The following is a 13,776-nucleotide window of genomic DNA, read 5'->3' as shown; positions in this document are numbered from 1 at the left end:
ACAATGTCTAACCTCAGCTCAACATCCAATCATATTTGATGACCTCACTAAACCTCACCACCCCATGACGTTGAGGTACATTCAGGAGTCCTCAGCTCAACCTTCAACAGCTGTCAACACCACCACCATGACCTCATCACTGAGGTTTATGTCGCATCTTCAAACACAACCTAAGTTCTTAATTCATTTTTGCGTGCTCATTGTTGAATGTGCTTCCCATGCTTACCTATGTAAACATGTTCCAATACCTCAAATACAGGTAGATCAAAGCCATGATATAGCAAATCATATACAAGGCTTCATGAAAAAGATTTCTTTAGTAGGAGGCTTCACCTGTGAAACATGCTTTGCCTTATGCCTTAGATAAACCAACTGCTTCGAAGATGTAAAAATTTGCGTCAAAACAAAGTGTAGTACCGTCAACTCATTCGCTCAAGAGGAAGTAATTCGTGCATTTTAGCAGCTGCAGAAAAGTCAGACCTCAAACTTCCACCTCCCTGTGCATTGGACTTCACTCAACCTCTAGCTCTAAGTCACGGTCGGAACAGCTGACCTCTCGGACCAGCAGTCATTAACCTCACTTCTCTGCGAGACAAAGGTCAAGTTGGGGGAAGGGGGGAGGGTCAAAACCTACCTCATGAGGTCTAAACCTTGTGAGGTTTCCCACATTTGATGACTCGTACTTGCAACATTTCAGTGGCACCTTTCAGAAATGTAACCCAGAAATTTATTTCTGCTAAGCAGACAATAAAGATGCAGCGAATGACTATTGTAAGTGCCAATACATCTGAGAAGAACAAGACGAAAATGCGGCACTGTTGGAGGTAGCCTCACTGATGCAGAAGGCACTCACTTGGCATGGTTTTCATCTATACTAGGCAGCAGTCGGTCGCCCTTGCAGGGGCGTGCTGGCTGCGTTTCCTTGGAGTAAACAAACAGCAGGTGTCCCGAGTGGCCATTGCGGGCCTTCTCTTCCTCGGTCAGTTGCTCGAAGCGCTCCTCCATGGCAGGAAGCAGGCGGTCCTGATAGGAGGTGCACACATACCCAGAACAGAGAGTGAGGAATAGCAACCCGCCAGTAGAACAGCACCAATGCAAAGGTTCGTGTTATTTATGGCCACTATCAGAAATATACAGTATGTACGCATGTGAGGGATTCAACAAGTGTTAAGCCTTAAGGCCAAACTAAACGTACGCATGCCAGCGCATGAAAGTGTGCGCCCACGCGCCTCATGCATGTGCAGGTGGTGCAGGTCAGATAGTATGCGTCGAAGCATGGGCGAGCTTAGAGATCTTCTCCAGACAAATATCCGTGCACTGGCTGCCTCACAAAAATATGAAACGATGCCTGTGAAGGCCAAAATAGTGTGTCAAGTGGGCCCGCGCTGGTGTGTATCTTGTATGTTCAAACTGCCATTCCTTGCAAGGCACAGCAAACGCAAAAGGTGCCAGCAAGCGTACGTATAGTTTGGCCTTTAGTGTCGTCACTTTTGACATAGGCAACTGAGGTGGCTGTTATGCAGCTGAATGCTCACACCAAACATGAGCCTGGCACATAGCTGACCAGAAAAAGAATCCCCGCATGATATATGGTGCTACCATTTCTCTATTGTTTTCTACAAACAGCATCATGAGACAAGGGCCTTTTTATTAGGTTTACTAACTTAGACCGTGAAAAGAAAAATGAGTCCAACAAGGTCAAAGATGTACATAGAGTCAACAGCCGAATTTTCGGACATGCTCGATAATTCAGATGCCTTGACAGCACGGCCATGTACCCCATAGAGCCAATGTATAAAGACATCTAAAATTTTGGACACTGAAACCCCTTGCTGTTTGATTTTCAGGGATTTTTGCCATGACTGCATGTCCAAAACGGGATTCATCAAAGCCACCACTGCCGCTATTTTGATTATCTTGCAGCTTTTGCATGACGATCCACTGGCACCACAGCGGCAAGGCTAAGCTTTGCTGCTTCAATGTTTGCTACCAAGCTTCCTGCTGTTCGCTGCTGTATTTTATATTAAAAGGATTCTCTGCTATCAGCAATGATGCCAGCTGCACTTTTGTCATCCTTGCCGATGGCTTTGAAGCATGGAAAGCATGGCAAGGGTCAAGCATTGCGTAATCCCAGTTTCCAAATGTCAGCTTCGCCGCAATACAGCGGTGCTACGTGGTTAAGCATATACAATGTACTGAGGTGAAGCATACCAAGAGTAGAAAGGGGCCACTGTTACGGAACACAGTAATGTATTCCTTAATTATACACGCATGCACCTGCCATCTCCTGTCACAATATGAGCATTTACACTCAAGCCTCGTTATAACAAAGTTGAAGGAGAAGCCACAATTACTTCATTACATCAGGGTGTCATTTCCAAATTCCCAGAGTTTTCCAGGTTTTCTCTGAGTGGCTTTGCAAAATTCCCTGAGTGACACAAAACTTTGTTTTATGTCAAGGCAGGCTGATACCATGTCGCCCGATGCTGTCACTCTCTAGTAAGCATGCTAAAAAATAAAACAGTGACAATCCAGTTTTTATATGGCGTACTGCTTATTTTATTCAATAAAATACCAGAAAAGAGGGTAGAGGCTAGTGAAGTACTCGGCAAATAAAATACCTTCTAATAAAATGGTAAAACCTATTGTGAATCGAGTCAAACATTCCAAAATACAAATAAAAATATTTTTGAATATGAGCTAATTCTATCAATTGATTACAAGCTCATTGGTATGACGTCCGAACTTTGTCACAAGAGAGATTCTTCTCAACAGCTGTTAAATCACCCTCAACTGTCCAGACATACTCTCAGGCCACGCACAACGCCTCAGTGTTGCATTTCACTGCTTGAAAGAGTTTACTTTGGTTTGGATGAGGGACACCTGCATCTCGGCATCAGCCAATACTTTTTTTTATCTCAAGCTTTTTCACAGAAGCAGCGGCGTGCTTCCTTCCTCATTCATTCCTCAATGCATAGGTCCTGTCTATTCTCGTCCTCCTTCTGACCCTCGTTCGCTTCACAAACTATTTGAACCATCCTCTTGGTCAGTTGTACAGTCAACGTACAATTTTTAGTACTGCCTAGGGGCCACAAAAACATCAGAAAAATCAGGCAGTTCAACAAAATAAATGCATGTCTTTTACTGCCCTTAAGGGCTCCAATCGCTACAAGCACATCCAAAAAAGCTCTGAATGCATGCCAGCACACTTATTATCTATATTGGTGCTCATACTGTGACAGGAGATGGAGAGTGCACACGTGTATAATTAAGGAATACATACTGCGTCCTGTGACAATTGCCCCTTCCAACGCTTGTTATGCTTCACCGCAATACTTTTGCTTATGCTTCACTACGTAAGACTGCTGCACTAAGGCGAAGATAACTTTCAGGAACCTGCCTTATGCAATGCGCCGTGCTTTCTGAGATTCGAAGCTAATAGCAAAGACTACAAAGGCATTGCGGATAGCAGCGAATTTTTTCAATGGAAAACATGCCACTGAACGGCAAGATGCTTAACAGTGAACGTCGAAGCACCTGGGCCTAGTGCTGCTGCGGTGGAGGCTATGGCTGCCAGTGGATCTACGTGCGAGAGCGCTGTTCGAGGCGGCGAGGTAATCAAAATGGCGGCGGTGGTGGCTTTGTTTTATTAATGCCATTTCAGACCTGCGGTCAGGGCAAAAAGTCCGGAAAATCGGACGGCAAAGGATTCTTGCGTCAAAAATTTCAGACGTTGACTCTATGGGGTACGTGGAGGTGCCGCGAAGCTGTCAGAATTATCGGGCATCCAGAAAGTTGGTCGTTGACTGTACACTGGCACCTCCTCCAGCCGACGACACGCCGTCAAAGTAGATTCGTTACAATTTCTCTTTGTTGCTCGAGCCAGCATTACCGCGACTTTCGTTCCCTTTTAATAAAATTACAGCTAATTTTCCCTGATAGAAGCACAAATTCCCCAAGTTTGCCTTGAGTATTTCCAGACTATTAAAAATCCCTGAGAATTCCCAGTTTTCCCGGTTGGTAGACACCCTGTACTTTGTTATACCGACTATTGCCCTTTCCAGCAGTATATGCCCAATGGTATGCACAACTTTGAACCTGCAAGAACGACTACTAATATGCTGTCCATCGAACCGCTGCACAACCACGTATGTGATGAAAATTCAACAAAACCGCAGCAAAAGAATCTAGGGCGTGTGCAACACACCCTGTTTTAGCACAGTGATGCGACAGCTGTTATGATAGATAGCGTTCTTATGGACCAATGTGATGGTCTTTTGCTTCCACTTTCCACTTGGCTCGCTCATATTGTCGTGAAACTGGCCCAACAAAGACGCGGTATTGGGGAACAGCTAGCATGCTGTGATGTGAGCAAACTCATCGTGTTCAAGCAGCACATGGCACACAACACGGTGCGCTGACTACGTATGCAACTGGGACAGTATTCTCACATAACCCCCATGACTTTCAGAGATAGTTTCACTTATGAGAGATTTCGTAAACCTGCTAAAGTATACAGCCAACAGAGCTTGGCACAGTGTCAGTAACGTGTATGTACATGCAGACGCGTTCAGCAATTGAAAGCGAAGTCATCTGATTCGCCGCTTTCTTGCGGCCCCACAACTCCGCTGTGTGAACATGCCGGCTTGGCTTGGGCGGATCGTAGCAGTTTTACGCCGTCTCGGAGATCACACTTAGCTGCGTCAGCGCAGAGCGGTACACTGCAGTGAGAGAGAGAAGTGGAGGCACTAGTATTTAGCATGCCATGCGTAGCTAGGCGTGGCCTCTCAGATTGCGATCTTGGAGAGTGCGCATAGCTTCGCCAACTATGTGCCGCAGCAACAGAGAGGTGTGAAATGATAAGAAACAAGTGCTGCTTGTGCGTGGCAGTGAGAAAGGCCAGTATTGCTCGACGGCATATTCGATGGTGGAATGTTAAACTGCCACACCGAACAAATGCAGAACCTGGCAGAAACCCGGCAGGGGAAAGGAAACATGGCAGGGTGCACTTACAGCGTTGGGCATGGAGTTGCGCTAGCGGGGGGAGGGGGGGGGGGCGAGCTGGTGCACGTTTCTGCCACGGTGCAGTGCATCTACAGCCGTGCACCCCACTTGAGAGAGGTAACCTGCCGTGTGTGCAAACAGCAGGCATGCTGAGATGGCATGGCATTATGTAAGCCGTCTTCTTGCACGCTTAGTATTAGAAGTTGCGTAATCTCAAGATTCAGTGACCCGTTGAGCTGAAGCATTCGCTGCCTGCTGCCGCCGCTTTTCATGATAGTGTCGTCCCAGGGCGGAGTGCACATGAAAGCGTGGCTGGCTTCGCTTAATTCGTAATTCCGATCTGAAGATATCGTTGACGTGGCATGAAATCATATAATTTGTCACAGAGTCCTAAATTCATCAAAATGAGTTGTTTTCTCATTCAAATTTGCTTTTTTTGATTTCATGATAATTTGGATAATTCAGCGGCCCCAGAAAATTAATCAGTGAATGTACTTATTTGCATTTGTTGTCAACAGAATTTTGTTGTCGCAAAGCAAATTGCCGATTTTACGGACTTCGTTATATTGAGGTTTAACTGTACAGTCGCCGACCGTTTATTCGGACCTCACGGGGACTGCGGAAATGTCCGAATAAACAGGTGTCCGAAAAATCAGATTAAGAAAAAGAAATGATATCCTTTATTTCCACGCACTTATTCGGGCTCGGCAGTAGGCTTGAAGAAATCGTGAGTGCGCCGTTGCACGCTGTTCCGTTTACGCGCAATCAGATAAGCACAGTCACTGCTTGTGCGCGCTCCACATGCGACGGCAGCGTAGCACATGGTGCGTCATCTTCCGACTCGGAGTCATCGTCCGGCGGTGCAGCAGAAACCTGACGAATGATCTCGCCGTCGTCAGCACCTGTGAAACTGTCAAATGAGACGATGTCCGGAATCGCAATGCAACCACTGCGCAGGTCTCGGCAGAACATTTTCCGCGTCAGTAGGCAGCACATCTTAGGCCTACCGGCACCCGCTTGCCGGCATTCCCCAGCGCAGTCTGCGCGGGCACTGTCGGCGCCATTAGACAGTTGACGCGATGTTTTCGTACGCCGCATTGGATCACCGAAACCTCGACACAGCACACAAAGCAAACACCACCGTGCCGACACCAGTCGTACAAACGAAAAACGTATCCTGCTCACAGCGTCGCGCGCGAAAGAAACAAATCAGCTGCTGGATTGTCTTGACATGGCTTACTAAGCTGACACCGGAACTGCTGTACGGCCACTCTATCGAACCAGGCAGAAACGATGATGATGAGCGGGGATTTCCAGTAGCGCCACTTCGTGGGGCAGCAAGGAGGCTCCGTTCAAAACGAAAATGGCGCTCAGCAAGTCGAACTATGTGCTGGTCAGAGTCTGTGCATGATGCCCTCGATCGAGTTGGCTCAAGGAGTGTCCGAAAAATCAGACGAGAGGTTGCAAGGTGTCCAAACTTTCGGCAGTTGTTATACATTATGGTCTATGGGGAGAACGGCGGTGCCCCGAAGCTGACCGAATAATCGGGCATGACCGAATTTTTGGAGTCCGGAAAATCGGTCGGCGACTGTACATGAATCTCTAAGGGGATTTCAAGTGTAACTGCCTTTACTTTGTTATATCCATTATTTCGTAATATCCTGTCTTGTTATAGTAAGGCCCACGTGTATATGCTTAGTGTACTGGCAGGCCTTAAGAACTACAGTCGAAATCGACATCGAACCCATTTACATCAAATTATCCTGTATGTAGTACAATTTCTGAACATGGTACAGTTAAAATGAGTATATGTGGCAAAAATTACGTTTACATTGAACAAAGCAGCGATTCCTTATATCAAATGTCAAGCAGTGCAAAAGTGCCCCCATAAGTCAGCTTTCCCTTGCCGCGACGGGGTAACACGGAGACACATCCTATAAGTGGTTTAGCCTGGCGGCGCGGCTCCACCTACCCGCTCTGCCTGCCGTGACTGTGCCGCGTCAGGTGAACCGTCGACAGCCATCTGAAACAAATGTTCCCTGCACGCCCACAGCACTTGCTTAGACAGCCAATCAGAGGCTCTTGTGCTCTTGTCGTGCAAGTGCGAGTTGTCTCGCTGCTTTTCTCGTTCATTGTGTTTGCGCCTTGTGTACCTTCTCCTGCAGTGCTGCCGTGATGGCTAGCGCAAAGCAGCAGAATTTGCCTTTCGCCGTGAAGCTCGAAATCATAAATCCAGTCGAATGCGGTGAGAGTCGGATGTTGCTGCGGCATACAAGATTCCAAGGAGCACCCTCAGCATGATCTTGAAGAATAAGGGGGACATTAGGGCTAAAGCGGACATGCTACCCAGTGCCCATGGTGCCCAACGCATATGCACGGCCGTGTATAGACATCAAGGTGGCCATGTACAAGTGATTCACCTGAAACTGCTTCAGACGTGCTGGGTTCCGCGTGCCCAATGACGACTCTGAAAATTCTGATGAGTGCGATGATGCCATTGCAGACGTTGCCAAAGTTTGGAGTGAGCTGTCAGAATTTACGGAAGCCATTGGCAGATCAACGGCCGACGAGTTTGTGAGTGCGCATCATGGTGTCACATGCGACCATGGGAGAGCACGAAAATGAAGACTACATTGCTGACATCGTACCAAGCACAAGTGAAAGCGGGACCAATGAGGAAAGCAAGGACGATACTTTGCCCACATGCTACACAGTGATTGGTTGTTGACAGTATATGACGACAATTGTACATATGGAAGGATGTGCCTTTTCTTAACAGGATGCTAATGTGCTTAGAGAGGGCCACTAAGAAAAACTGCGATTGAATAAATTATTTTAGTCCTTCTGAACATTTTACATTTGCAGATAAATAACCCAAAAGGAAGGGGTAGTGTTGCGTTAAAAAGAAGGATTACCAAAAGCTAAAGTTTTCGATTTGCATGCAACTATTTTATAAAAACGTCTAACTCAAGCTGTTATCGTAACAGTAAGGAACCATACCTCTTCTATGAAAGGTATGAGCACAACAGCTTCCCAATCATGCTGCTTCCCGTTCAAGTCTGTGTTGAATTCCTTTGGGTAGTAATCCAAGATTGGAGATGACTCATTCTCCATGAGATCCTGGAAACAAGAGAACATGAACGCAATATAAGCACCTTTTGAAATTATTTTCTTCACACAATTTGGCCCGACTACAAGTTTGACTTCACAGATGCTTTTTCTGGAACCACAGGTCTACAGCAAAAAATTTACACAGTCTAGCCTACATAATACAGTGCACTTACATTAATTTGACTCCGGTTAATTCAATTTTTTTTGTTAATTCGATCCTGAAGGAAGGTCCTGGCTGTCGCCCATGGAGCCCAAACTTTCATTATTTCATAAAAACACTTCTTGTTGGGCTAGTTGGTAGCTGTTCATTATAAAATATAAAGATGCCAAATAAACACACACACACACAAGAGAAGAGAACAGGACAGGGCGTTATTTCAATCCTAAATTTGACCTTCGCCGGATAATTCCTTGATGAGTCAGCATGCAAGTGCCTGGCCCCTATGGTGACCCCAATAATGACCCTTTTAGCGGTAGCGTCTGCCTCGGCAGTGCTTAGGGGACAAAGAAGGCATTGAACACATGTAATCTCTTATCTAATGCCTATTTCCAGCTTGCCCTAGAAAAATTTTCAAGCAGTAATCACAGCTCCCAATGCATTATTACGGTATTTATAAGATTATAACATGAGCGTTTTTGTTTTTTCAAGAAAATTGGGCCGAAAATTGTCTGCTACGAAACCAAGACTACCTTAACAATGTTTCTATGCGAAGCTGACTTTAGGAAACCTGCCACCGTGGTGCAACACATATTAGACCCCCACCCATTCTTCTTGCTAAAAAATCAGGTGCGCCTAAATTTCTACCTTTTTTTTAAGGGGCTTTAATGTTATGTCAAAACTAGAATAGCTAGCACCTCGCAGAGACACAGGCGGAACCTTCCAGAAAGTAACCGAGGATACCCTAACATCTTTTCAAACAGAGCTGAAGCAAATTAACTGGGATGACGTTTTACAGGAACATGATGCTGAATCAGCGTACAATATTTTTCTTAGCAGGTTTGTTACCGTATATAAAAAGCATTTTGTTTACAAAGTTAACAGGAGAAAAAAATGCCTCAGAAAGCCGTGGTTAACGAATGCTCTTTGTAAAAAAATGAAGAAGCGTGACAAACTATATGCTAAATTCATCAAAACTCGAGAGCCTCTGGATTTAGAAACATTTAAAATGTTTCGTAACAAATTAAGCAAAGAGCTACGGAAAGCACGGGATGCTTATTTTCTGCAGATGTTTTCGTCTTGTATGAATGACTCAAAGAAACTATGAAATAGACTAAATGCTCTTATGAATAGAAATCAGAGGAGTGATCCAATTGAACAAATTAGTTTAAACGGTAGATTGTTGGTAAAGGAGGATTTGGCAAACGCCTTCAATGATTTTGTACACAGAGACGTTGACCTCAATCATCCCATGCCCCACTATGTGCACATTACTCCAAACGCAAACACAATATTTTTTCAGCCACTCATGCCTTTGGCTATATGTTCTGTATACCTAAGACTCAAGACATCTCGCAGCTGCGATGCCGATGGTCTTCAGATTCAACCTATAAAATTTGTTATATATGATATAGCCCCTATTTTGACACATATTTATAATTTGTGCATTTCCACAGGCGTATTTCCAGAAAATATGAAGGTTGCTAAGGTAGTAGTATTATTTAAAAAGGGTAATAAATTAGATATAAAAAATTATCGCCCGATCTCGATCCTCTCTGTTTTTTCAAAAGGTCTTGAAAAAATTATTCTAAGTCAGTTGTCTTCGTTCTGTGAAAAGTACAAGATAATTTCAAATGCTCAATATGGTTTCCGTAAAAACAGGTCGACTGAATTAGCTCTTCTCGATCAAAAAGAATTTATATTACAGAACTTCGAACGTAAGCTATTAACAATAGGCATATTTGTCGACTTTACACAGGCGTTTTGATCATATTATTTACAACATTTTATTCTACAAACTAGAGAAATATGGGATTAGAGGCATTCCACTTCAATTATTAAAATCTTATCTTAATAACAGACGCCAGTTTGTTTCTGTAGGCCACAATACATCGGTAACCAAAGAAATATTCTGTGGCGTCCCACAGGGTAGCATTTTGGGCCCGTTGCTATTTAACTTATATGCTAACGATATTACTTCAATCTACGAAAAGGCGAAATTTATAATTTACCGCAGATGACACGAGTGTTGTCATCTCATCCGGTTCTTGCACCATTTAATTACTATGGCAAATGACTTCTTGTGCAGCCTATCCTATTGGTCCACTGAAAACTGTCTAAAAGTAAATACGGCGAAAACAAAGGCCATCATTTTTCATACCAAAGGCATGAGTCTTCTTCCTCCAGATCTAACATTAGCGTATAGATACACAAATATAGAACTCACTCTTTCTGCAAAGGTGTTAGGGGTACACTTCACGGGTACCATGCAATGGGACGACCATGTAAGCTTTGTATTACAAAAACTTCGCCGCATAACAGGTGTTTTAAATCGCTACAGGTATACTTTACCCGTCTTTGTAAAATTATTAATTTATAATGCCTTATTCGTGTCTCACATACATTATGGGCATCTTGTATGGGGCACCACAACTGATTGTAACTTGAGTAAATTATTTCGTATGCAGAAGAAAATAATACGTGTCATCGCTAATGTACCGTTTGCCGCCCATACTGAAAACGTGTTCAAGAAATACAACATTGCGACAGCCCATAACATCTATAACTGCAGACTATTATGCGAGTATTACTTTAATACCAAACGTAACAATACTTTACTTGTAGAACTTGCAAATCTATCCGTGAATTTGTCCGTCAAATGTTGTGCAACAACCTTCCAAGATTACTGAATTTATATGACAGAGCAGGCTTCAATTTACAGGATTTATCACTGTCAGAATTTAAAACTCTATTGCTTTCACCTCTTTAGAGCGCGTTTGTTAATGATTAATAATGTATGTTATGTTCCTCTTTCTTTGTCTATGTTACCAAGTGTATATCATTTATTTATTTCAATGCCGCAGTGTGTTTTGCATTGTTATTGTGGAAATATTTCACTGTTCTTTCATATATTGTATAACTGCAATGTTTTATGGCCACTATATAAATGTAATTTATATGGCGCTTGATGTGTTACCCCATGCAGCCATATTGTACCTAAGGGGGTGAGGTTACCTCAAGCCGCATCTGTGTGGCTTTTTTCCCTCATCCACCTCCATTTACCACTCCTCTGTACATGTGTGTGTGTAAATGGAAATCAATAAATCAAATGAAATCTCTACGCTAGTTTTCTACTTTGGGCACATAGCAAGTGGCCACAGGTTTGACTGAGAGGCATGCTGGAATCGGGCAAATACTACCAAATTAATCAGAAGTTTGTTCCAACGTTGTTTCTGCATCTTGTTTAATTCAACCCATCGGATATTTCAGTCAATTTCGCTGGCCTCGTCATCATCATCATCATCATCATCATCATCATCATCATCATCATCAGCCTGGTTACGCCCACTGCAGGGCAAAGGCCTCTCCCATACTTCTCCAACTGCCCCAGTCACGTGCTAATTGTGGCCATGTTGACCCTCCAAACTTCCTAATCTCATCTGCCCACCTAACTTTCTGTCGCCCCCTGCTACGCTTCCCTTCCCTCGGAATCCAGTCCGTAACCCTTAATGACCATCGGTTATCTTCCCTCCTCATTACATGTCCTGCCCATGCCCATTTCTTTTTCTTGATTTCAACTAAGATGTCATTAACGCGCGTTTGTTCCCTCACCCAATCTGCTCTTTTCTTATCCCTTAATGTTACACCTATCATTCTTCTTTCCATAGCCCGTTGCGTCGTCCTCAATTTAAGTAGAACCCTTTTCGTAAGCCTCCAGGTTTCTGCCTCGTATGTGAGTACTGGTAAGACACAGCTGTTATAAACTTTTCTCTTGAGGGATAATGGCAACCTGAGGGATAATGGCTGGCCTCGTCAGGGTCGAATAAATGGAAGTCGGTGGTATAGATTGCATACAGGTAATTAATGCATTCACAATTTGCAACGGCAAGAAACATGTTTCTTACACATGAAGACACCAGAATACATGTGTCCTTCAACAAAGTGCAAAACAAGACAAGTTTTCTTAGAAAATCTGACAGTAAAGATGCAGAACGAGACATCTTCTGGGACTACAGACACCTTTTTTTAGCGCACTTGAGAACATTTATGGCCAAGCACATTTGAAAAGACTGGTAGGACTGCTCACGTTCAATAGTTGCTTACCTGATATGCACCAGGGACGAGCTTCTTGCTGGCAGATGGCAGAATGGCCATGAGCTGTTGGAAGGGCAAGAAAGGCTTGCCCAGGTCAAATGACATGTCCAAGTTTTGAAAATCCTTGATGTCCGAGATGTAAGGAGAGTAGTGGTGTGGGTAGTACCTGCGAAAAGCGCATGGAGGCCAATTTGTCTGACTGATCTTTCTGTAAGCATTGCCCTGTGATTAACAATGCAATAATCGTGACAACCCTTAAAGGGCCACTGACACTAAGAGCAAATACTAAGTCGATGTGGACCATTTGAATATCATTCCAGAAACTTCACAACACTTGTTTTGTGCCAAGAAAAGACTTAGTTTACGAGGAAATCGCATCTGAAGGGTCTGCATACCTTGATAGCAATTCAAGTCTCCTGCCACCCAACCGGGGGAGTGGCGACATTGCATACGCCATCGCCACCGTTTGTTTCCGTCGGTGAGTAAAATGGTGCCGGACAAACGGCAGTACAATTTTTTGCACAAAACTGTACTGTACTTTCTCCATGGCCACAGAAACATGCGGCCATGGAGAAACCGAGCTAAGACAAAGCAGTGGATTCACAGCTGCAGCTGCTTTTGGTCAAGCAGTGTGGATGGTTCAGTCACTCCTGCGACATCCCATGGAAGTGAAATTCTCTGCTACTTGCAGTTTGTGCAAGTTTCGCGAGCCAGTAAAACCAACGAAGCCCTACACGATAATGAAAATACTGAAATATGAAAGCGCAGGTGGTACAGAGCTGAGCGAAAACAAAACTTTTTGACCGCCCGCATCGTGTCAAGGGTAATGTCAACGAGTTCTTTTTTCTAAAAATGAAATAAAACTGGACAAACAGCATTTTTATTCATCTTATAATGCAATACAATGGTGCTTTCATAACTAGTGGTTGAGCACTAGAGACAGAGTATTAGGTGCTACAATTTAAATGAGGAGTGCCTTCGTCATCGGGCAAGTACTTGAATATTCAGGGGGAGCCTAATCGTGTCCTGCATTTACCTCAATTTTATAATTACTAAGCCTCTGTTCACAATAATATTGACACCTTAGAGATTCTTGAGCACTAATCTATTACTTTAGCTTGACTTAATATGTGCCTTTAGTGCCCCTTTAATAAAGTATTCACCAATTTCCAACAGAATAAGGGCAACACTTCCGTCAACCAAGAGAACAGACTGGCTTCAGCAAGGGATCGTCTACAATGGATCACATCCATGTCATCAATCAAGTAATCAAGAAATCTGTAAAGCACAATAAATCTCTCTAGACCTGCTACAATAAACATAATGTTTTCAGCTTGATAGAAATGCGCTGCCTTACAAAAAACAAAGGATTTCAACCTGTTAAGGTTACCAAAGTTTTTAAGATGTGA

General features: G+C 43.8%; 1 protein-coding gene across 3 annotated transcripts in view; it reads right to left on the bottom strand.

Moving 5' to 3' along the window:
• pcm (5'-3' exoribonuclease pacman) overlaps positions 1-13,776 on the bottom strand; it is a 108,587-nt gene that overhangs the window by 64,315 nt on the left and 30,496 nt on the right. For all 3 annotated transcript variants that reach the window (XM_055076414.2, XM_055076417.2, XM_050188808.3), the window contains exons 14-16: positions 12,377-12,533; positions 8,005-8,124; positions 854-1,023 (exon numbers count right to left, since the gene is read on the bottom strand). In XM_055076414.2, the coding sequence (XP_054932389.1) occupies positions 854-1,023; positions 8,005-8,124; positions 12,377-12,533 (447 nt within the window). The remainder of the gene's footprint in view (positions 1-853; positions 1,024-8,004; positions 8,125-12,376; positions 12,534-13,776) is intronic.

The sequence above is a fragment of the Dermacentor andersoni genome, chromosome 3, assembly GCF_023375885.2.
Source record: "Dermacentor andersoni chromosome 3, qqDerAnde1_hic_scaffold, whole genome shotgun sequence".
NCBI classification, from domain to species: domain Eukaryota; kingdom Metazoa; phylum Arthropoda; class Arachnida; order Ixodida; family Ixodidae; genus Dermacentor; species Dermacentor andersoni.
The sequence above is the reverse complement of the archived record's forward strand: the minus strand, read 5'-3'. Positions and strand labels throughout refer to the sequence as shown.